At 48.0% G+C, this 24,076-nt stretch overlaps 2 protein-coding genes and 1 pseudogene across 9 annotated transcripts in view; 1 reads left to right on the top strand and 2 right to left on the bottom strand.

Moving 5' to 3' along the window:
- Positions 1 to 24,076, top strand: part of LOC146202823 (uncharacterized) — a 208,286-nt gene that overhangs the window by 53,543 nt on the left and 130,667 nt on the right. For 7 of the 8 annotated variants that reach the window (XM_084588353.1, XM_084588360.1, XM_084588355.1 and 4 more), the window contains exons 12-15: positions 5,767 to 6,262; positions 6,319 to 6,493; positions 21,692 to 21,794; positions 23,658 to 23,746. In XM_084588353.1, coding sequence (XP_084444479.1) covers positions 5,767 to 6,262; positions 6,319 to 6,493; positions 21,692 to 21,794; positions 23,658 to 23,746 — 863 coding nt within the window. The remainder of the gene's footprint in view (positions 1 to 5,766; positions 6,263 to 6,318; positions 6,494 to 21,691; positions 21,795 to 23,657; positions 23,747 to 24,076) is intronic. The other variant, XM_084588354.1, reaches the window with a different exon arrangement.
- On the bottom strand, positions 7,276 to 8,255 carry LOC146202825 (uncharacterized; annotated as a pseudogene).
- On the bottom strand, positions 10,199 to 12,160 carry LOC146202824 (uncharacterized). The gene has a single exon (XM_084588362.1). The coding sequence runs from the start codon at positions 12,109 to 12,111 to the stop codon at positions 10,273 to 10,275; it is 1,839 nt and encodes a 612-aa protein (XP_084444488.1). The 5' UTR covers positions 12,112 to 12,160; the 3' UTR covers positions 10,199 to 10,272.

The following is a 24,076-nucleotide window of genomic DNA, read 5'->3' as shown; positions in this document are numbered from 1 at the left end:
GCAAAAAAGAGATCTGCCGCTTAACGTCCGCAGGCGCTATAGCCACGTCAGCCGCATGCAGAGGGTTCGCAACACACGCTGGAGAAAGTGTTCAGCGTCTGTCTGAAAACTCGCTGAGCTGGCTTGGCGCATGCATAGCGCGTGCTAAAGGAGAGAGAGAGCTCTGCAAAAGAATGAGTACACTCGTGCACATGGCGGGAAACGATAACTGCAGATGCGCGTGCCTTTGGGGAATGGGCGCGGCGCTGCCCAGACCAGCTGTCGCCGAACTGTCCCCTCTCAATCCTTCCACGCATGGCTTTAAAACGTCACGCGGCAAACGGCCAAGGGTGATGCGATAGTCTTTGGGAAAGGCACACTTTCCAGTGCGTGGTGTGGAGTTCGATATTCGAATGACCGGTGAAATTGAGTTCGATATATGACTCTGCTTTCCTATACTTTTACATGGGATTTTCAAGCAGATGTTCCGTGAGTTCGATATAACCAAAATTTGATACATCCGGGTTTGATAATAATGGAGTAATTACTCATTGACATCCACTCATTGACATCCACCTATTGGCATTCGGGAGGTACCGGGTTCGATTCCTGGTGCCGCCGGGTACCCACCGGTTTTTCAGTGGGTACAAGCTTTCCCCCAGCCTGGTGCTCGGCTTTTCTGGGGTGAAATGCTTGGGAAAGGGGTCATCGCCCCAAAAAAAGGGCCACATAATGGGCTTTTTCCGTGCGAGGCGGACTTATTGTTGTCCGATGGCGGAACGGATCACTGCCACATCGGCGCAACTTCGATATAACCGGGTTCGACTGTATACCCCACCCCTTATGTAATACCCCGAAAGAGGCCTTTAAGTTTAATAAATGAAATGAAATGAATACTCACAGTCTGAAAAACAGATTAGCAGCACTCAACCGCCCCGGTTGCTTCCTGCAGTGCCTATTTGCAGTGGGGCGAAGCATCAAAGAAAGCCAATGAGGCAACATATGAAGTGCCTGTTCCTGTGGAAACGTGACTACACGAGGAGAAAAATGGTGGCTTCTTTGCGGTACCTTATGGGCATAGGGATGAACCATTTGATAACTACCACTATTCGGTTGCATACGAGCGGGCCGGGTCTGGGGGAAGCAGCAAACCAAAAGCATGGCGACTGTAAGCCTTAGAGATGGCTTCACCACATGACAATGTTGTAAGGGGGCGAAGTATTCTGAAACAACCAAGGAAGTGATCCTGGCTCGTCATTCCTATTAACAACCAGATTTGTTATTAAATCTCTTCCGTACTTAGCACTTAGCACAATGCAATACGAGCTGAGCTCTGCAAGAGCTGAAAAAAGGAACCGTGCATACTTGATGTCTATAAATGCTAATATACACTTTTATGCAATTCAAAATGACCTTGTACTTCTTTCAGCAGTTAATTTTTTTTTAGAAATCTGGCAGTTCAAATTTTTTTGAGCGTTTGTAAAAAAAAAAAAAAAAGTATTCAGGTTTTACTGTATCAGAAAAAAAAAAAATATTGCACATAAGTATGTACCCACATTAACATTTAGTGTATACTGTCTTTTTGTACAGGAGGGGCCTGCATGAAATGGAGTTGTTATATTGGTGCTGAATACAGTAGACTCGTTAATTTTGACAATCGAGGGACCAGATAAAATCTCCGAATTAATACCCGTTTCCATTGAGCGAACAAGAGCAACGAACAGCCAGAACAGCGCACGAGAGCACTGGGGACGCGCGTTCTCGTCTCCCTGGCGGAACATTCACGCTGCTCGGAGAGCTGCGTAGCGAAGGGGAGCGCGTGACGTCAGGCGACATGTGACAAAACTTTTCCCGCGCTCGTGTTCACGCTGCTCTGAAACGTAGCGAGGGGGAGCGCGTGATGTCAGGCATGACCTTCCTGCCCACGGCCCGGGCTAGGGGCGAATAACCAGAAGTGACGTCGAAAAGGGCACGTGACTTCCTCCGTTCTCCCTGTACTCCACCGCTGGCGACGGAGCACCGAGGACTGCTCTCGGGACCCCAAAAGCGCGCCTCCACTGCCAATAGAACACAACGCTACTGCACCTGTTCGACTACTGGTAGGCGTCGAAACTCGCAAGAGCACTTCAGTGGCATATACGTAACATTTCCCCGGCATAAAAGGCACAGTCCTGGTGCATACTACGTCGAGGAACTACAGTTGGAGGGGTCTGGAATTATAAAGGGACTTATATTATAAAGAAATTATAAAGGAAACTACCGGAAATTGTTTACATCACAGTGATTGTATCTGAACATCTGCTAGTTGGTTGTCTGCGGTTTAGTTGAAACTGAAGTGAGAATGCTGAATTTTTTTTGTTTTCTCATGTGCTTTGCTTTGTGCATGCTGTCAGGAAGGCCCTCTTCACAAACCGGCCACATCACGTTTCAAGGATGCTTCACTGCACAAGTCAAGCATTCGTTGAAGCACACTGTGTAATTTCTTTGAATTTCAGAATTCTCCTCATATTCAGTAATTTTTGAAATTTCCCAAGATCAGTTTTTGAATAGGAATTGATTAAACACACATTAGATTTGTGTTCGATATTTCGAATATTCACGCATCTATAGCTGTTAGTAATACTACGAAACAAAAGTAGAAAGAGTGATCAAAACTGCATAATTTTGATGTTTGTGGAATGAGGTACAAACGCATCTGCTGAAACATTTGCTGAATTCATAAAATTTTAATAAGCACTTCTTAGCATAAGGTACGAGTGTTATACCTTGGTTCTGAATATGTTAGGTAAGTTGTGGAAACCAAAGGCTTTGAAAGAAGTAAGGCTGGCTTAGATTCGAGCAAATGCAGTATCTATAGCTTTTGAGTCTGTTATAATCCGTATATATATATATATATATATATATATATATATATATATATATATATATATAATTTTGTGGCAGAGGGCTAGTATCGCAACAGGTGATGAGAGACGTAGGTGTTCAGGCAAGCACCAACTGTTTCTTTAGCTTCTTCTATCAGTCTGTAGTCCATCGTCGTCCTCTTCAGTGGCGTACACGTAACATTACCCCGGCATGAAAGGCACAGTCCTGGTGCGTACTAGGTCGAGGAATTACAGTTGGAGGGGTACGGCTTCATGCGAGCGGCATGAACAATTTCTCTACGGGGCATATCGAACTGTCGATGTGGGTGCACAGGGGTGACCTCGTTTGTCACAGAAGTGTCACAGAAAACACGGTAGGGGCCTGTGTAGCACGGCAAGAGCTTCTCACAGAGCCCAATTCTAGGACCGGGAGTCCAGAGCAAGACAAGAGAGTCCGGAGAGTAGTGGACATCCCGATGACAAGAATCATGGCGGCGTTTTTGAAAGTTTTGGGAGGAAGCCAGTCGGCGGCGAGCAATAACACGGGCGGCGTCAGCTCAGGTTATGGCTTCACGAACATAGGAGCTTGCATTAGCGGTGGGAGGCAGTGCGCTGTCAAATGAGAGAAGGGCCATGGCCGAACAGAAGATAGAAGGGCGAGTAGCCCATTGTATCGTGACTGGATGAATTATATGCAAAGATTACAAACGGTAAGGTAATATCCCAGTCACTGTGATCAGCCGATACATACATTGACAGCATGTCCGTGAGTGTGCGATTGAGGCGTTCGGTGAGGCCGTTTGTTTGTGGATGGTAAGCGGTGGTGAAATAGTGCTTAATGGAACAGTATCGGAGAATTTCTTCGACTACTCTAGCAAGAAAGCTGCGACCACGGTCAGTGAGCAGCTGGCGGGGAGCATCCTGGAGCAGGATAACGTCGTGGAGGAGAAACGCTGCCACGTCAATTGCACAGCTGGTGGGCATCGCTCGTGTAACAGCGTAGCGCGTAGTGTAGTTCGTAGCCACCGCAGTCCATTTATTCCCCGAAGCAGACAGAGGAGAAGGCCCAAGGAGATAAAGGCCAACTCGGGGAAAATGGGTCTATTAGGATGTCGATTGGTTGTAGGGATCCAGCAGGCACAACCGAGGGCTTCTTCCGTTTGACACAAAAAGAAGCCACCTAACGATGAGCAGAGCGGTAGAGGCCCAGCCAAAAGAACTGCCGGCGGATGTTGTAGTACAAACGAGATACGCCAAAATGACCCGCAGTGCGCGCATCGTGCAGCTGCTGAACGGTGGCACGCAGGTGGTCGGGGACTACGAGCAGAAGCTCAGTGCCATCTGGTCGCATATTGCGCCTATATAAAGTGCCGTTGTGGAGCACATACAAAGCAAGGGTAGTGTCTGGGTGATCAGTTCTGAGGCGGTTGATAATGCAACAAAGCTTGGGATCTAAGCGCTGCTCATGACTAATGTTTGAAAGGTCAGAGGGGGGTCATCATCACACTCGCTTTCAGACGGCGAATCTACCGGGTAAGGGCCCACACGAGGTAAAAACTCACATTCTGTGATTGAATAATTTCGCTCAGCCGCTGAAAGGAAGCGACTGGCATAAGCAGTGACGCGAGCGCGACCAGTCTGCTGTTGGACGAGAATGGCACCGATACTGGGACCACTGGCGTCAGTGCGTACTTCCGTTGGTGCTGAGGGGTTGAAGTGTGCCAGGACGGGCGGGTTGGTGAGGGCTGCAATTAGCGCAGAAAAGGCTTGAGATTATGAGCCCCAGCAGAACGTCGTCCTTCAGAAGAAGGGTGAGTGGACGAGCTGTCTCCGCAAAGTCTGGGACAAATCGTCGAAAATACGAGCAAAGGTCAAGAAAACTACGAACGTCACTGGTACAGCGGGTTGTAGGAAATGCACTTACAGCACGAATTTTGTCAGGGTCGGGTTGAACGCCGTGGGCATCGACCAAGTGTCCGAGTACCCTGAGTTCATGTCGGCTGAAACTACACTTTGAATTCAGCTGAAGGCCAGCTTTTCGGAAGGCTCCAAGAATGCCCTACCTTTCCAGCATGGAGGTGTTGATCTTGCGACACAACGCAAGCACATATTGAATGTAGGCGAGGTAGGACTCCGTGGGGGATTGAACACTAGAAGAAAGTTTCGTTTTTGCAGCCAGAGCCCGTCCAATTGGTTTCGCGAACAAGTTTGCAGATATCCCAGGTAACGAGCTGTTGTTCGCGTTTTTGAAACTATGTTCGAGCTGTTCCTGCCAAATAAAAGATGATGTTAGAGAGCATGATGGTTGCATCCCAGTGGTTGTTCTGGCTGCAGCGCTCATACTCATCAAACCAATCTTCAACGTCTGGGTTGTCGTCGTCATTAAAGATGGGAGGGTGGCGAATTTTCGCGAGGACAACTGGCTGAGGCAATGTTCTCGCGGTGGTAGGAGCTACTTCGGAGGTCATCGTGGCTGTTTGAGACATTGTGTGTTTGAGGTGGCGGCCGCTTCGCAAATCCAGCTTTTGGCAGTGTAAATGGGCTAATCGGCACATACGAGGATCTTGATTCACCTCCACCAAGATGATACGTGGCAGAGGGCTAGTACCGCAACAGTGGAAACCACAACAGGTGATGAGAGACGTAGGTGTTCTGGCAAGCACTAACCGTTTGGTCAGCTTCGTCGTCTATCAATCTGTAGTCCGTCGTCGTCCTCTTTAGTGGCATACGTAACAATATATGTATATGTAACGATATATATAATCTTTTCATTCTAGTGATGTGCCCAACCCGCTGGGCATTATTTTCATGGCCGTATTGTATACGCTTAAATACTCTACTTCGCTTACGTTTCACTATTACATTGTGGGTGACTCTTGCTGAGCAGCTGTGGCATTTCTATTTGTGTTACTGTGTTATGCAGCAGAACTATCAGCGGCCATTCAAGAACATGCCGCCACGGTTCCTCAAGAAGGCTGAGATGCAACGGCAGCAGCAGTTGCGCCAGCAGCAGCAGCAACAGCAGCAGCAACAGCCGCAGCCACCGCAGCAGCCTCAGCCGCAGCAGGCACAGCAGCAGCAGCCGCCCCAGTCAGGTGGGAGCCTGGCGCCACCACAGGGAGCACCCTCTAGCCTGGGCGGCATGGGTGGGGTCAGCTATGACCCTCGCTGGGTGGCCATGGGGGCTGGAGGCCCGTACCTGGGCCAGCTGGGCATGGTGAAGCCTCTTGGGAGTCAACGTCCCCCTGAGCCTGAGGTTGGCACCCCTTATCCCTCTGCCGAGGACCGAACCTATGAGGCTAGGGAAGCTCGGCCGTTGGAATGCTGGCCTCCTGGGGCTGGGCGCCCTGCCCCTCCTCAGGCAGATCGGCCCCAGCAGCCGCTGGCCCCTCCCATGGCACCGCCACATGTGCCGCCAGGTAAGAACGGTCCATTTATTTTGCTTTGTAGTCCTAATCCATTGCTGTCTGTCCAGGTGGCCCATATGACAACTGGCGGCCATCTGTGGCGCCAGTGTACTATGGTGGCCAGGTTGCTGACTTTGGCAGGACACCGGCAAGCTATGACCAGCGGCTGGAGTTCCCTCCGAAGAGGCCAGACAAAGAAGAAGCCTCGTTTGACAGTCGCTCTCGTGGAGATGCATTTAGAAAGTGAGTAATGCTTTGGTTTCTTCTTTGACTTGTGACTACCATATGTACTCGTAATGAACTCACTTTTTCAAGAAAAGTGGATATTGGTTTGGGTTAGGGTTCATTGTTTGCAGAAAATTGACAGGTTTTTCTAGTGAGGTAAACTGAACATGCTGTAATGAGGCTTTCTTTAAGCACACACTGACGCAGTCGGGTGTGCATTAGCACACTGAGGAAGCCACTGTTTTTGGCGCATTCATTAAGGGGAGATGCTACTCAAAAAAAAAAAAAAAAATTAATAAGCCACCCAGAACAATGAAATTTGGTGTCCTTAAACTGTATTTCCTGAGTTTTTCAGAACACTAATTAGTTTTCTTGTAGCATGCATACTTTTTGCTCAGTGCTGCTAAACAAGCATAAAACAAGCCTTTTGTGCACAGGCTTTTGCATAGAAAATTTTCACTGGGAATGAAGAGCAATAGTTTATTTTGTAGCTTGCTAACTTTAGAATCCAGATAACTAGCACAAATTTGGACATGAAAGTTCCTAGTACGGTAAACAAATGATGTTATCCTTTTATTCTGGGGGATCATTACTGTTATATCAAACCTCTATAAACTAATATTATAGATACTGAAATTCTGAATAGACATCTGCAAGCTACACATTCTAAAGAGTATGTGTGCCAAGTTTCGTTGTGATACGACAAATATCAGTACAAAAAACCCTGTGCGCAAACTTGGGAAATTTGCTCAAAACTGCAAAAGGAGAAAAATGCATTTCAAAAGTTCTGTATTCAATAAAATGCGATTGAAACTGCATGAAATTCGGCATGGAAGGTCATGGGCTGCACAGCAATCATACCCCACCACTAGAACGCCCCAGCGCCATAGGTTAGTCCTTCATGGTCCTTGCGAGCAGTGTCCTCCATTCGAGCCTTCCTCTCCATGCTACGGCAGTGAGCGCGTGCCTCAGCAGTCTGCTGTGTAGACATCTTTTGGATGCGCGTCCCATCACTGGAGTCACTGCGCACAAGGAGTCCCTTAGATGGAAGAATGCCAAGCTCTTCCAGGACCCGCTCGAAGCTTGTGTGTCCCCTGTTGAACCACAAGACCGCAAGGGCTGTGGCAATTTCAACAGCAGTCCAAGACGCAAACCTCGTTTTTGGACACAGCAACCATATTTTGCTGTTCAGACTCTCTGCAGAGTTTTGAGTCTTGCCTCGAACACAACGAGCCAGCAGTTTTTCCTCTGTAAGCCGCTTATATATTGGCAGCAATGCCTTCCCTTGGGCTTTTGTCAAGAGGGATGTGTGGTCTGGTGGCGGCTGTCTAAGGGCTTCCGCTCGCCTGTGCTTACACCACGATGTAGCACCCTCTGGGCAATACCTGTGGCTACTAGCCCCATTGCTAGAGCACGAATGCAGATACGATGCCCAAATGCTGCAGTACATAGCAATAACCAACAACAGGGGTGATGTTCATGCTATTTGATAGTATGCCTGCAGTATCTGTATCGTGGGGTGCTTCAGCTTCTCTCCGCGCGGAAGTGGTGTCTTCAGTTGCCGAAGGGCTGTCCCTAGGCGCTTTGCAACATGGTTAGTGCAGTCCTCTTTCTCTATGGTTATGGCACCATACACCTGAGTCTCGGATACAGCAGTATGTGCTTTACTGTCTCCATCACTCAAAAATGTAGTGAAGCGTAGTGGTGTCTCATTCAACGGCGTTCTCTGCCAAATGTGAAGTGCTGCCTCCTTTTCCATGGCATGCGACGAGCACTCCATTTTTTTCGCACACGGGACGGTGGAACGCCTGCCAAATCTCCTCTTCTTCATTGCTCAATATTTTGTGCCGACTGCATGCCAAGCAATAATTTGACAACACTTCAAAATCGAAGCATAGTTCACTTTTGAGGGACACAACAGTGCCCACACCATTGTGACTCTTATGGCCCCTCTTTTGCCATGTGCCATCGTACATACAGTTGAATCCCGCTATAACGAAATTCACGGTGCACGAAAAAAAATTCGTTCTCGCGGAACTTCGTTATCGCAAAAATTTGACGTGAAACGCAGAAAGAATTGCCCAAGCAGCAGCAAAGGCGTTTAATGCCAAAAATCTGTAAGCTTGGTTTGCTTACGCTTCACGGCGAGCAACGCCGTCACGCGATTTTCGCACTCGGTCAGCAAACCCATTGCAACATCGTCGTCTCGGACAGCAACGAAATTCCTGATGACATCAAAAGCGTCCATCACCTGTACGGCGGTTGCCGCAGCCGGCGCTTCCTGTACGTCGTCGTCTTCTTCATCGGAAGAGTCCTTATCATTCCGGGCAGCTTTTATGATCTGCTCATCACTCACATCTTCGTGAACAACAACACAAGCGTCAGCGCCGATGTATTCGTCGAGCTCGAGATTAGGCGGCACGGTTCCTATTTCTCCCAGCGTTTTCCAGGCGGCCGCGATCCCCGGAGCCGGTGACGCCTCTTCGTCGTCGTCTGTAACGCCTGGTGTTAGGCCAGCAGAGTGTACGGGTCGACCTTCGGCAAATCCGGCGTGCCTGAAACAGTTCACAATTACTGAGCGCCCCAGTGTGCTCCAGGCAGCAGACATAATCTGCAGTGCCACGTACAAGTCCACCTTCGTGTCTCGGCCGGTTTCAGTGTTAAAAGCAGCCGCTGAATTAACCTCCCGCGGTAAGCGCGCTTCAGGCTGAGAATCACGCCCTGATCGAGAGGCTGTAAGACAGACGTGCAATTGGGAGGGAAAAACCTCAGCTCCGTGTTAGTGAGCTTGACTTCGTCGGAGTGATGCGCTGAACAATTGTCCAAAAGCAAGCAAACTTTACGGCCCTGCCGCTTCATGTCGCGGTCGAATGCCATCATCCACTCGGTGAAAATAGCGCGGGTCATCCATGACTTGTTGTTCGCCTTGTACTGCACAGGTAGGCTACGAGTTCCCTTAAAACAGCGCGGCTTGGCACTTTTGCCTATGACTAACGGCGGACGCTTGTCCGAGCCATCCATGTTTGTGCAAAGCAGCACTGTGATGCGTTTTTTGCTGTGTTTGCCGCCGTGACAGCGCTGCCCCTTGAAGTCGAGCGTCCTAGCCGGCAACATCTCTTAAAATAGCCCGGTCTCGTCGGCGTTGTAAATGTCTGCAGGCGCGAAGTTGCTTAAGGGGAGATGCTACTCGAAGACACTTTTTTTTTAATAAGGGCTCTAGAGCAATGAAATTTTCTGTGCCTATAGAGTTTTTCTTGCTCTTTCCAAAACACCAATTCGTTTTTCTGTAGCCTCAATAGTTCTTATTCAGTATCCCTGAAAAGTGGAAAACAATGGGGTTATTGTGCACACTTCTTTACATATAAATGTTTGCAAAAGAACATTGAAAGATAGCTTATTCTACTGTACAATAACTGTAGAACACCGAAAACTAGCCAGGATTTTCTCGTAGGAGCAGCCAGTATTAAAAAAAAAATTGTGAAGTTACAGTGCTTCAAATCCATGTGCTTCCAATTAGTTAGCTCCAATTAGCATAATGATATCTAAAGTATATTGTGATTACGAATAGATACCGGTGTGCAGTATATTCTAAAGAACAAGTGTGCCAAGTTTCGTTGTAATAACTATGATAGAAGTGTGGAAAAATGTGTGCACAAACTTTGAAAATTCCCAAAAACTGCAAAAGGAGAAAACAGTAATTGAAAGTTTGAAACCTGTGTATTTACTGAAAAACAACTGAACGAGCTTGAAACTTTCCCAAGATGAGAAATGGCCTGTCCTGCTAATGTTCAACACCACTAGAACTGGCCAGCACTGTATGTAACACCCTCACGGTCCTTGCGACTTGAGTCTTCAGCACGAGCCCTTTTTGCCATACTGCGACGGTTGGCTCGTGCCTCAGCAGTCTGGCGGGCGGACATCTTTTTTATCCGCCTCTCATTTCTGGAGTCGGTGAGCAAGAGGAGCTGGTCACCTGGTAGCACACCAAGCTCCTCTAACACTCGTTCAAAACTTGCATGCCCTTCATTGAACCACAGCACTGCAAGTGCTGTGGCCATCTCAACAACCGTCTGTGATGCGAACTTGGTTTTCGGGCACAGCAGCCAGATTCTGCTGTTGAGGGATTCTGCCGCATTCTGTGTCTTGCCTTGGATGCAGCGGGCCAAGAGCTTCACATCCGTCAGCCGCTTGTATATTGGCAGCACTGCCTTCCCCTGGGCTTTCGTGAGGAGAGGTGTGTGTTTGGGTGCTGGCTGGCCGAGGGCTTCAGCTCGCCTGTGCTTGCACCACGACTCGGGTCCCTCAGGGCAAAACTTGTGGCTGCTAGCCCCATCACTTGAGCAAGAGTGGCAATAACTTGCCCATATGGCAGAATACATTTTCTGAGTGCTGCCTCGATTGCTGGTTACAGCTATCTTGTAGTACGTCTGTAACTTCATTACAGTTGAGTCCTTCAATTTTTCTCCTCGTGGTAGTGGTGTTTTTAACTGGCGGAGGGCACTTCCAAGACGTTTGGCGACATGATTCGTACAGTCCTCTTTTTCAATGTTTAGGGGACCATAAACCAGTGCATCACAAATGGCAATGTAAGCTTTACTGTCTCCATCACTTAGAAACTTAGTGAAGCGGAGGGGCGTTTCGTAGGTAAGAGTTCGCTGCCAAATCCTACGTGCTGCCTCTGCTTCCATGGCATGTGAGGAACAGTCAACATTTTTTTCACATACCGGGCCATGGAAAGCCTGCCAGATTTCCTCCTCACTGGGCAGCTCCTTGTGTCGGCTACACCCGTGGCAATAATTTGAGAGTACCTCAAAATCAAGGCAGAGTCCCGTATCTAGAGAGACCACGGTGCCCACTCCATTGTGGCTTTTATGCCCTCTTTTCTGCCATGTTCCATCATACATGACTGCTACCTCCGTGCCACCAACTTCACTTTTCGTAATTTCTCTGGCCTTCCCCAGGTTTCTAATAACAGCATTCATGGCAGCTGCATGAACCTTCTTTGTGATGGCAGTAAAGGATTTGTGGTGCATCGGCTTCGGGAGGCCCATGATGACACAAAAACGCACCAGCTGCTCATACCCAGCTCCTATTGCGCGGGCAGCTACCACTGCCTTCACGTTTGTGGCGAAACCATCGCGCGAGCTCCCGCAATCGAAGCCTTGGTTCACACTGGTATCAGCGTTTGCTGTAACTCGCCTTGACGTGTATGATGATGAGAGTACAGTCGCAGGGCACTCGGCGTTCTCGCAGTAGAGTTCAAGGAAGGATGACAGTCCCTTGCGTTTGCGCACCGGTTCCCGCACAGCGAGTTGACATTCACGACATGTTGGGCAGGCCGCACCGCTCACTAGTGCCGTCAGCGCAGCAATGTCGCACATCACAACACTCGCAGAGCCGTTGTCGCTTCTTCTTGCCTCATTTTCAAAGAATGCGATCTTCTTTTCGGAAGCGCTGACAAAATTGAACGCGGTGACGAGATCGTCGGATGGGTTGTCGTCGTTAGGCCTAGCAGGTCGGGGATCGGGGACGCTTCCTGCGAAAGTCGTCCTCCGCTTCGCCTTGTGCCTACCTTTAAACTTGTGCTTTGTGCTGTACTTCCGGTCGCGAAAACTGCGCTTCTTCGGACTGGCCATTTCGCAAAACAAAGCTGGAGAAAAAGAGATATAACAACGAGCGACGGGTTTGCGGTCTCGCGCGATGATGACCTGTCGGCAGACTTCACCACAAAACTCCGCGCCGCTGCCGGCGGCGACCAATGGCGGCCCCGAGATCGCCCCACGTGACAGCAAAGCTGCTTGGAAGGGCCTGCGGAATTCTCGTTTCTTTTTTTTTCTTTCCAAGATACGAAACTGGCGGCCGTTGCAGAAGCGAGACTACGGCTAAGCTTATCTCCACAAGCGATTGCAATGGCGTGCGGTGAAGCATCCCCGAGATCTCGAGGCTCAAAAATAGCCAAATTTCGCGCATTTCTGCGGATGTTTGAGCTACCGCGACCAATTTGGAAACATTTTTTACTAACTTCTAGCGCGGATTTCACTTTGATTCTTGTAGACAAGGAAGCAGAATGTTTAAAGATTACAAAACAATCAAAATCAAAAAGTCGAAAATTTTGGGTAAAAACGCGATTTTTCGACCCGCATCTCCCCTTAAAATTCCGGCCATGTTACTCGCCTTCCAAGCAGCTGCTCCGTCCACGTCTGCTGACATTGACTCGCCGCACAACACTTTTCCAACGATGTTATGGCGGGCCTTGAAACGGTTTAGCCAGCCAATGCTGGCTTTAAAATCATCAATGCCAAGTAGGCATGCATAGTTCAAGGCTTTCTGCTGGACGATGCTTCCGGACAGGGGGACGTTGCTGGCTCGTGCTTCCACAAACCACGCATGCACTGCTTTGTCCAACTCTTCATGGAGGGGCCGCGTCACCTTTTTGTGCTTCGAGGATGTGCCTGAAGCAAGTGCCATTCTCACGCTGTCCTTATTGCCTAGAATCGTTGACAGCGAACTTGCAGGAATTCCGAAGTCTTCAGCAATTGCCGCTTTCTTCCTTCCGCTTTCTGCTTGGGCGATTATTTGAGCTTTTTGCTCAAGGGAAAGAGTTTTGCGTTTTTTCACTTGCGTTGCCATCGTGTCCTGCGGATGAAAACTCGTCGTTGTCGAAGAGAAAGGCAGCGAGTGAACAACGCGACCACGACACAAAGCCAAAATGGCGGAACTGCAATCACGTGATTTCATGCTTAATGTGGCTTTGGATTTGACTTGGACTTCTCGCCAATAAAACTAGTTTCGGTTTCGATTTTGAACGCGAAAATTTCGTTGAAGCGGAAACGCTCTGCAAAAATGGTTCGTTGTGCAGAGAAATTTAGGCCATTAATTCTTATAGGATACTCGCGGGGAATAAAAAATTATTCGTTGTCGCGGAAATTTCGTTGTGGCGGTATTCGTTGTGGCGGGATTCAACTGTAATAGCGGCATCTGCACCGCCGACTCCTGCCTCGATCTCGCGGGCAGTGTTCATATTTTGCGCGGCAGCGTTCATGGCCGCGGAATGCACTTTTTTTGCGATGCCATGAAATGTCTTCTGGTGCATCGGTTTTGAAAGACCGATAATGGCGTAAAACCGCACAAGTCGATCGTAGCCAGCACCAATTGCGCGGGCGGCTACCACTGCTTTTACATTTGTAGCAAAGGCGTCGCGCGAGCTCCCGCTGTCGTAGCTTCGCTCCGCGCTTTAGTCTCCGCTTGCCGCCGCACGCCTCGAGCCGCCGCCTCCGCTTGCCGCCACACGCCTCGAGGTGTACGATGCAGACAGAACAGATTCGGGACACTCACGGTTTCCACAACAAAGTTGAGGAACGACGAAAGTCCCTTGCGTTTTTGAAGCGACTCGCTGACGAAGAGTTGGCTCTCGCCACAAGCAGGACACGTTGCGCCTTGCACGAGTAGCGTCAGCACATCGATGTCACACACTACCGCGCTGGCAGAGCTATCACTCGCTCTTTCTTCGTTTTCGAAGAGTCCAGTCTTCCTTTCAGAAGCACTAACAAAGTTCAAGGTAGAGTCGATCTCCTCGGCGCCGGTGCTGTCGTTAGGCCTAGTAGGTTCCGGGCAGCTTTTCTTGTGTACCGTTGTCGGCGTCGACCTGCGCCTCCTTCCTTTCAATTTAAATTTAGTATGAAACTTTTGCACGCGAGTATTGCGCTTTTTCGGACTGACCATGATCGCAAAACTGAAAAAACGCAGAAGTGACGGTTGCAGTCTCTCAATGCTTGCGAGCGGCAGAAAACAGTGGAACCAGGGGGTAGGCTTCACTGCACAAACTGGTCGCCTGCAGCCGATGGCGTCGTCAGAATCGCACCACGCGGTCAAAAAACGCGCGAGAAAGGTTGTGGAATGCGCTTTTTTTTATTTCTAGTGAAAATACGAAACTGGTGGCCGTTGCACATGCGAGAATAAGCCTTGGCCTATCTCCGCCAAGCGACCTCCATGGCGTGTGGATAAGCTGCCGTGCACGGCAGGCGCGCAAAGATGGGCAACTTGCGAGGCAACTTTCGATTTCTCCGTCGACCACGACTCATTCAAACATATTTTTTACTAATTTCTTTTGCGAATATCACTTTCATTTTTCTAGATAAGGTAGCTGAATGCCTAAAAATTCTGAAATAAACAAAATCGAAAAACAACAAAAGAAACCCTCACTTTTTCGACCCGCATCTCCCCGAGATGCAGGTCGAAAAACGCGGGTTTTTTCGAAAACGACTGATTTTTTGTTTTTACTTGTTTTGTCAAGTTTAGTATCTCTACTTTCATGAAAATAAAAATCAAAGCTGAGTTTAAACAGGAAATGGGCTGAAATTACGTTTAAAGAGCACACGGTGGCGGTTAAATGACCGAAAGTATGCTATCTTGGAGCGTCCCGCGGTCAGCATAGCGCAGTTCATCGCCGTTGCGGATTACGCGAGGAGATCAGCCAAGCCGCATTCTCCCAATCACCACAGTTGCCGGCGTCTAAAACGCAAGCAATAATAAAAAAAAGCATGCCTACGTCGCGTTTTTCGAGCGCTGCGACTGGTTTTTAAATCACGTGGTACAAATCAAGCCTCGCCATTGGCCGCCGCGCGCGCGCATGTGGCGAAGCCCACTTGCTGGCTCCATGCTACGTCGAGGTGTGTTTCCGAGTGACGATCGTTCGGCAACTTTATCTTCGTCATGGATGAAGCACAATTGAACCAGCGCAGTCACCGATGAGTGAAATACCCTTCTGTTCACAAATATAGAGGACGGTGGCGAAAATCGAAAGAGAAGGCTCGTCCAGTGACAACTCGACCTGTGGCAGTTAGGCCTAGTGGAACCGACGCTGATCCCTCCAGCGTTTCAGATGCCTCCGAGGAATTTGGAGGCGGCGTTAGATTGTGTGAGTGCCTCGGAAAAAAGATTGGGCATTTCTAAGGTGAGGAAATAGCCTGCGATGAGGCGTCATTTGTAGTTACTGACTTGGCAGCGGTGGACGTTCTTGTGGGCGGCGCGATTTGCCCAAGCCAGCGTTCAGGACTTCCAGTATTCGGGAACCGGCCGCAAAGTGCAGACTCGCTTCGTTTCTTGAACTACTGTGAGAACTCTGCCTGCCGGCAATGTGTGCTTTCCACAACATACTGATTGCGGCGAGTTATGGCGTGCAGGGATGCGAGCAAGGATGCGAGCAGAGATTGACAGCGGGAGCTCGGATGAAAGCTTCGCTGTCAACGTCAAAGCTGCTGTGGCGGCCTGTTTTATAGAAATTGAATATGAGCAGCTAGTGCGAATTTCCTCAATTATTGGACTCCGCAAGCCAATGCATCATAGCTTGGCACATCCAGAGAAATAACAATGCAGAAACAAATGTCCTTGAAGCTGACTGCGGAAGCGAACGCAAATCGCCGCGCACTGAAGAAAAAAAGCGCATGTCTGAGTCCACTCCCAAGGGTCATGAGAAAGCGACATATGCTGCAGGAAGTTTCTAGTGCCAGTGGCTGCTTTATGGACAATTTTCTTCTTTTGTTTCAAAGTTTGATAGGAATTGAAGCCCTCTTTTTTAAATAAACATGCAATTTTAACTTAAAATGCATTTTTCTCAAAATGCAATTTTGGGCAATTTTCAGTGCTTGACCTTCATGTTTTTGGTACTTCTGATGCTCATGTCTGAATGAAATTTTGCACACATTATCTCTGAGGTGTGAGGAGTGCTGTTATCTCTTTCAAGAATAAATACTGATCAAATATTTACAAAAAGAATACTTACCACATGGTGGTGTTTTGACAATGTAGACTTGCCAGGTTCAAATTGTTCACGTCATTAGCATACTTTATGTACTTTATTATTAGCTTTTGGCACTCTACAGTTTATATGGATCAAAATGAGCCATCAACAATGTGTGTTTATGGAAGTTTAGTATGACAAAGAAGGGGGGCAAAAGAGTGTATATTTTACACACTGTCACTGAACAGAACAAAAAATGCACTACTTACATTACAACTAATTGCAAATTTGAAATCAGCATAAAAAACTGAATTATTAACCAGAGTTTCATAGCTCTAAGTCAAATATTAAAGAAAAAGTGTCTTCGAGTAGCATCTCCCCTTAAAAGGGGAAGTAGTGTCTGGCACTATGGAAAGTTCACTTGAGCACTTTCCCAAGTCTGCAATGTCAAGTCTGCGCACGCTGGGATGGTTTTTGGTGAGCTGTATCTTAGTGTACTGCCTAAATTGAATTTGAGGCTGCGATTGGGCAAAGCGTTCGCTCCGCGAGAATGCGGGGGATCGGGCGGCTACTATTGGCTGCTGTGGCCGCTGACGCGTCGGTCTCCGCTGGCTACCTCCCCGCGTCGTCTGCTACGGCTCTTTGCTTGCTGTTGTTGGCTGTCTTTGTACTTCGTGCGTTCTGTTCGCCTTTCGCCATTTTTGCGATCGCCGGATTTATGATCTCTCGTTGGTTTCGTGCAATGTGTTAAATGTTGCGTGGTCGCTCACGATACCTCGAGATGCGACACACGTTCAGTGCAGACTTGGCTAGCTTTTTTTTTTTTTTTGTTTCGGTGCTTATGCCGCGGAAGATAACCCGGTAAGTCGCTTGCCGCGTTTGGGTCGCTCCTCGTTCCTTCGGCGAGATGCCGCGGGAGATAAACCGGGAAGCCGCTTGCTGCGTCTGCGCCGCCTATCATGCTAGGGCGAAATGCCACGGGGGAATCTGGAATGCTGATTGTCGCGGCTTGCAGAGCACAGGATCGACGGATCTCAGCATGTGGAAAGTGGTCCGCGGCACCAAGGCGTTCGCTGTAGCTGATCGGCTAGTCGCACAGATGTTCGTTGTAGCCGAGACTGAGCGCCATAGCCCTAATGTATATTTTGACGGTCGCACCGTACTTGTTCGTGATAAGCGAGTGTTCGTCTTAAGTGGAGCCGTGATAAGTGCGCTCGACAGTACCTGAATAAATTTTTGAGGGCAAGGCAAGCCCATGTATTCAAAATATTGTGTCTGGAATTTGTCATAATTTGATTAATCAACGTAGGTCTAATTGATAACAAAAATTCCAGTGCTATGCTATTTTACAGGAAGAAAATTTAGAAAAAGGGCTTTGTCTTGCCCTGAGGAACCTATCTAGGAATCAGCATGACAAATTGCACAATGCCAGTGCCTTTCGAAATTTCTTCAGGCTTGATATAAAGGACCTATTCGAACCAATTTGATATGATTTTGTTACTTGAGAACTAGCATGCACAATTCTATGAAACTTGGTGGTTTTTTATTTGTTAAGGGGGGACACTGGTCTTAAAACTATTTTCCTTATTTACCAATCTAAATTGATGCAACTTGGTGAGTTTGTGTAGTGAGCCTGTCCTGAAAATTGCATGATGATAACTTGAGAAACAAAAAAGTTATTGTTCCCTTAACCTTTGAGAGCCGTTTTCTCAGAATGATTTTTTGCACGGTGTGGCTGCTAGGGAAAGTCGTAGCTCAAGAACCGCTTATTGGATTTTCATGAGGCCTTTTTTATTTACATACCTAAGTAAATTTCTGAGGGCAAGACAATTCCGTTTTTTTTTTTTTTTCAAAATATTGCTTGTGGGATTAGGGGCAGTCAATTAAAATATCGTTAAGTCAGGTGTAAATTTTAACACTAAATTTGGGGCTGTATTAAACTTTTTCAAAGCGGAAATTTGGAAAAAGGGAGTTGTCTTGCCCTGGGGAAACTATCCATGAATGACCATAACAGATTAGGAATGACATAACAAATTGCACACTGCTAGCACATTTTGCAAAAGTCTCCAGGCCCGCCCCTAGGGACCTATGTAAACTATCTTGATATACTCCTCTACCTTGAGAACCGATGAGCCCAGCTCCATGAAACTTCGTAGTTCTTCAAATGTGTGTACTATGAGCATACCCTGAAATTTTCATTCAAATACCTCAAGAAATAAAAAAGTTGGTGTTCAAGGGTAGCCTCCCCCCTCAAGGAGGGACATGGGGATCGAAGTGAAATTCTTTAATTTTTGTAGTAGAGCAATGAAACTTGGCTTGCTTATTGAAAACTGTGCTGAATGGCTAATTACATAGTTTCATTGAGATCTTTCCAGTCGTTCTGACATCAGAAATTTGTATTTGCATCAATGTTTACCAAACTTGCAGAAAGCCTGGCGTGACAAAAAAACGTGGTTGAAGCCCATAGTTGGTCTTAAATTTTCGCCTTATGAATGGTTCATGCAGGGCCATTCCCCAAATACTTTTCAGCAAAGTAGCTAAAAAGTAAAAGAATGACACCATATTTTCAATGAAATTACCAAAGAATACAGTCGAACCCGAATATATCGAACTCGAAGGGGATCGCGAAATAGTTAGATATATCGATAATTCGATATACAAAAATTGGCTGGAGACGCCACTTGCGATCGTGAAAAATGATACGGTATTTGTCGCGTAGTCGACCCATTAGCATAATGAACCCACTCTCCATTTTTGCCCCCAAGAATGTGTAAAAAAAAAAAAAAAAGAAAAAAGCGTTCGATGCCGCGTTTCTCGTTTCGACCGTCGCATCCACAGCTCATTTATTGGCAGCGCGCAAAGATGCTGCGCAGCGATAACGTGGGGACGTGTTTATCTTTTAACTGCACTTTTCATAGATCCTGCTTTGGCAGGGAGTGAACTTGGCAGAGTGCCCGCGTGATGGCTTGATTGCACTAGCCTGGTTCGATTTATCGTGCCGCGCTTGGGGTGGGGCGGGCATAGGCCACTGCTACAAAATCATTGGCAAGCGCGATAGCTTTAAATGCCGTTTGGAGTGAACAATGCTAAAAGCCGGTGGCATGACCGCAGCCGATCGCGTGCTTTCGTTGATTCATAGATGCAAGAATGAATGACCCTCGCAAAAAAAAAAATACCGCCGCTTCTTAATGTTCGCAGCCGCCATAGCTTACGCAGCGCCGCACATTCAGCCCGACAAGAACAACTCTCGAAAAAAAAAAAAAAATTGCCACGTCTTAACCTCCACAGCCGCTATCGCATACGTTCAGCCGACGGCAAGAATAAACGACTCTCGCAAAAAAAAAAAATAATAATCTGCCGTTTTTTAGCGCCCGCGGCCGCCGTAGCTTACGCGCGTTCAGCACGACGACACGATATGCTCATCGCACGCCAGCCACCACGCGCAGAGCGTTCACAACTCACACTGGACTGGAGGAGTGTCACAGGCTAAGCTGGCTTGTCCGCGCATGCGTAGTGCGTGCTGCTGCGGAGACCGGGGAAAGAGAGAGGAAGGGGAGAGATAAAGCTCAGCAGAAGAGTGGGCACACCCTTGCGCTTCGCTCCATCGCGTTTTTCCCCTCTCCCGAACACCACGGCTGCATTGGTTACCTCTCTCATTCTTTCACACACGACTTGCAAACGTCATGTGCTAGCGCGGCAGCGATTACCGCAGATGCGCGCACGCCTGTAAGGGAAGGGCGCGGCGCTGCCCTAGACCAGCATTGCCGAGCTGTGCCCTCTCATTTCCTCCGCGCGTGAATTTAAAACGTAATGCTGCAAACGACTGAGGTGATGCGATCGTTTTTAGGGGAGGCACACCGTCCAATGCGTGGTGCGGAGTTCGATATAACGAACGACCGGTGAAATTGAGTTCGATATATACGACGCAGCTTTCCTATTCTTTTACATGGGATTTTCAAGGGGGTATTCCGCGAGTTCGATATAACCAAAATTCGAAAGATCCGGGTTCGATATATCCGGGTTCGATATATCCGGGTTCGATATATCTGGGTTCGACTGTATAATGCAACAAACCTCATGAAAATCAACCAAGCCATTGCTGTGCTATGCTTTCTGCGAGCAGAACAGTTGGATCAAAAAGCACTTCTGAGAAAGCTGACATTAAAGCTGCACAGCCACTTCTTGCCCATCAAAACGTCTCTGGATTTAAATACTGTTTCGCTACGCTGCACGTTTCCTTCTGGGTTGTGTCTGAAGCCACAGAATGCGGTTCCAAGCACCTGAATGGTGCAAATCGGGTAAGGCAAACATTTGCCGTGAACCTAGCAGCACATCACTCACCATCGCAAAAATGGAAGTTTTTCTTTATTGGAACTGCATCATGATGTTGTGGCTCGTTGATAGAGCCAGGACCTCGGAATAATTGCTGGGAATCGATATCGGGCTCAGGTGCCGCAGAATGGTGCTATTTGGTTGCACAAATGTTCGCGGTCGTACTCGAGAGCTCGCGCTGCATCAGCATCACCCGCCGTCGCAAAAACAACTTTCCCAGTGTTGGCACTGCACCTCGACGTTCGTTGACGGCGCCGAGTCTTCGGGTTCACTTCTTAGTATTGATTCCAAGGACGGTCGGCCTTCACGACAAATCTCAGTGATCTTCATAGAGTACATCGTCATATCTGCGCGGCTCCGCGATCGCATCAGTTGAGCCTTCCATGCACCTGCCGACTTCCATTCATTGGAACTGTACTGCGTCGGGACATAAGTGCGATATCCTTGTCGCCTTCGCCGCTTTCGTTTCTTTGCCTTTCGGATGAACCGCACGGTGCGCTGATACTTTTCGAGAAGTGTTGAGAGCCGGCCCGGTCGTCGCTTCATGTGATTTATTTGTCGTCAACCGCTTCTTTTTCTGGATAGGAGGCTTGCGTTCCGCTTTCTGCACGCATACTTCGTTCTGCACTTCTGCACCGCGCGTCGCTTCATTGCTGGCACACAGACGAAGCCTCGCGTAACAGTTGGGGTGACGGAAAATGCAGAACGACAGTCACGGATTCACAAAATACCGAGCAGTTGGCAAAAGCATGTGCGAATGAAGCGGGAGCAGACGCCGAGAGCAATGGAATGCTTTCCAGCAGCCACTTGGAGAGAGCGCTAAGCTCCACATGACTGGCGCGACCAATCAGTGCCTAGAAGTGGCTTTGCGAGGCCGTTGCATTTTTTTACATTTGTGCGTTTATTTTTTTATCGTAGACATGTAGCTCCGATGGGAGGAGTACTGCGGTGAAACAAGCTTTCCAGGGGTGCCAAAATTGTAGCAATCGGCTCTCCGGCCGCGGAGTTATTGCTCTTGGAAATCGACCATTTTGGCGGACATTTCGGCTAATTCTAAAATTTTTAAAATTTGATGTTTTGTGAAATTTTCGCGATTTGATCCCCGTGTCCACCCTTAGCGTTAAAATGTACTACTTCTCTTTCAGGGATAGAGAATTTGAGGATAAGCAGCAGCGCGAAAAACGTGAAAACAGAGATGTCATGGGAACCTGGTCCAATGCAAGAGAGTATGACCAGCGGGCGGCAAGGGTGAGCTTTTGTGTTGTCATTATAATATGTGCAAATGATTAAATTTGGTATGTTAAATAGCATGAATTTTTGGGTTTAGACTCTTACGGTGCAGTAATCTCGTCAATTCGGCCTTTAGGGGACCTGAATAAATGTTTGAAATATCTAGAAACTTCAAATTATCGAATGTCTTTTCGCAGTGAGATGCAGTAGTAGTTTTGCCTCTTACAAAACCTCACCGCATTTTGAGGATGTTTCTCTGCACAGTTCATGTTGTGGAGCTTTGCGTTGAAGGGCACAACGCAGTGAAACTGCATGTGTCAAGCATGCAGCTTCAGCTTTATGGAAGCAGCATATAGGTGCATGCAAGGGACATGTGCGCATGCTTTAGAACAGCGTGACATTATCCTGAAATAAATATAAATGAACTGTGCCAAGCAGTGTCCGAATGAGCATGGCTGGTCGATTGCAGCAGTGGGATGGCATGAAGCAGAGCGGTATTGAAACTGCGACCTGCTATGCTTTGGAAATGAGGAACTCGTCGTTCCTGCCATAGCGCTCTCATCGCAGTTCCATGCAATTGAGGTCGGAAACACTGCATTTGATCTGGGTCTGTATTCAGAGTTAGCATTTTCAGAAGTGACTTCACACTCACCTGATTGGTGGAAACGCTGTACCAGAACTAACTCTGTTATAGTTGCAGCTGCGCAACACTCAGCAGCACCAGGCTGTGCTATTGCTCTGCCAATAAACTCGTGGCTTTGCAGTAACAATTGGTTGCTCTGCCGCCGATGGTAAACAGAAAGCTAGTGTGTTCGCACATCACTAAGCGGAAAGGATTTGTGGCATGCGATCACTCGCCTGCACAGAGAAAGCTCCCTGCTGTGCTGCACCAGCAAATCATCGTGGTGATGTGCCATCTGCAGCATCAACCGTAAGTTGCTACTGGTGCAGACAGTAGTAATTATGTTTGGCATTCTGTTAATGCAGGTGCTGCAAGCTAAACTCGGAGCCGCAGCACCACGGCTACTGAGAACTCTTAAGCGATGCCTAAAAACATGCTTCTGGCAGGTCCAGCACATCGGTTTAGTGACTCGTCGCTTATGGCTGACCATCCACATGAGCAAGTTCATGCAGCCAGACGTAGCGCACACTCAGCCATGTTCAGAATAGTGAATGCATGCTTTCATATCAGACCAGAAGCATAAACGCAACATCACTCTGCGTTCGCATACACAATGACAACTTAATTTATAGTGGCGCCATCTGGTTTTCAGATAACTATTCCTGCAAAAAAAGTCTTATTTCGTTGGGTTTAGGAAAAAAATGGACAACAGGCCAAAATTGTCATCCAATATATTATAGGAAAGGTAACACAGTGGAAGCCTGTATACCAAACATGCAGTAGTGCCGAGCTCCCTGCGAAGCAAGAGGCGTCGTTTGAGAATGCGCCACAGTGTTGGCTATTGTACCTCATTCTAGTCCTTGAGCATCTGCAACTGAGATCTTACCGTTCCATCATGTGTATGATGTAACCGCCTAGTTTCTTTGGCACTTATTGGTGCTTCAAAGCCGCCGCTTTGTTTCTGCTGTTTCGACCACCCAGGTGAAGTAAAAAAAATGCTAACTCTGCTTATAGGCCCAGGTGGGAAGGCGTTCTTCATGTGTATTCTTCGTTTGCTTCGTGCAAAAAATCTGAAAATTGAAACTTTCACGCAATTGATTTGCTTTAAAAGGATATCTAGTTTCATAGTGCGTTTTTCAGCACAAATTGATGTTGTGCCTTGCATTGTTTCATAAACTGTTGCAGCTCTTTTGACTATAAGTAATTTTGTAATAATCTTTATTTTTTTTTGTGTGTGTGTGATAACCTTGTTTTCATAGGACAAATGGGAGCGAGAGACTCAGCCCTCAAGGCCTGATAGCAGGGACAGTCGTGCAAGCAGAGATTCCCTTAGGGATGAGAGGGCCATGTAAGTTGCATCTTCTTATTTGGTAAAAAATGGCAGTGAGCGCGGCTATGCCAGGATATACATAGCCTTAGGTTACTAGGCAACGGAAGGCGCACAGCTGGGGATGCGCCGGCGTCAGTGCGCCTGCCGCGGCTAAGAAGTCGCTCCTCTGGAATGTGCAGACCGACAAGGCGCGTGCGCGGCTGTGGTGGTGGAGCGCGCGGGCAGTGTCAGACTTGGCTACTACACAGCGGAGCCGCACAGCTCGGCACGCTTCGGAACCAGTGCATCTGCTGTGGTTAAGACTTCACTCCTCTGCAATGTGCAGACCGGCGAGGCGCGCGCGCGGTG

Source organism: Amblyomma maculatum, chromosome 1, assembly GCF_055883805.1.
Source record: "Amblyomma maculatum isolate TAMU_Amacu chromosome 1, ASM5588380v1, whole genome shotgun sequence".
NCBI classification, from domain to species: domain Eukaryota; kingdom Metazoa; phylum Arthropoda; class Arachnida; order Ixodida; family Ixodidae; genus Amblyomma; species Amblyomma maculatum.
Note: the sequence above shows the minus strand (reverse complement) of the source record. Positions and strands in the feature narration are given on the sequence as shown.

Excerpts from the sequence above, each read along its gene's own strand:
- LOC146202824 (XM_084588362.1), bottom strand. The coding sequence starts at position 12,111 with ATGGCCAGTCCGAAGAAGCGCAGTTTTCGCGACCGGAAGTACAGCACA.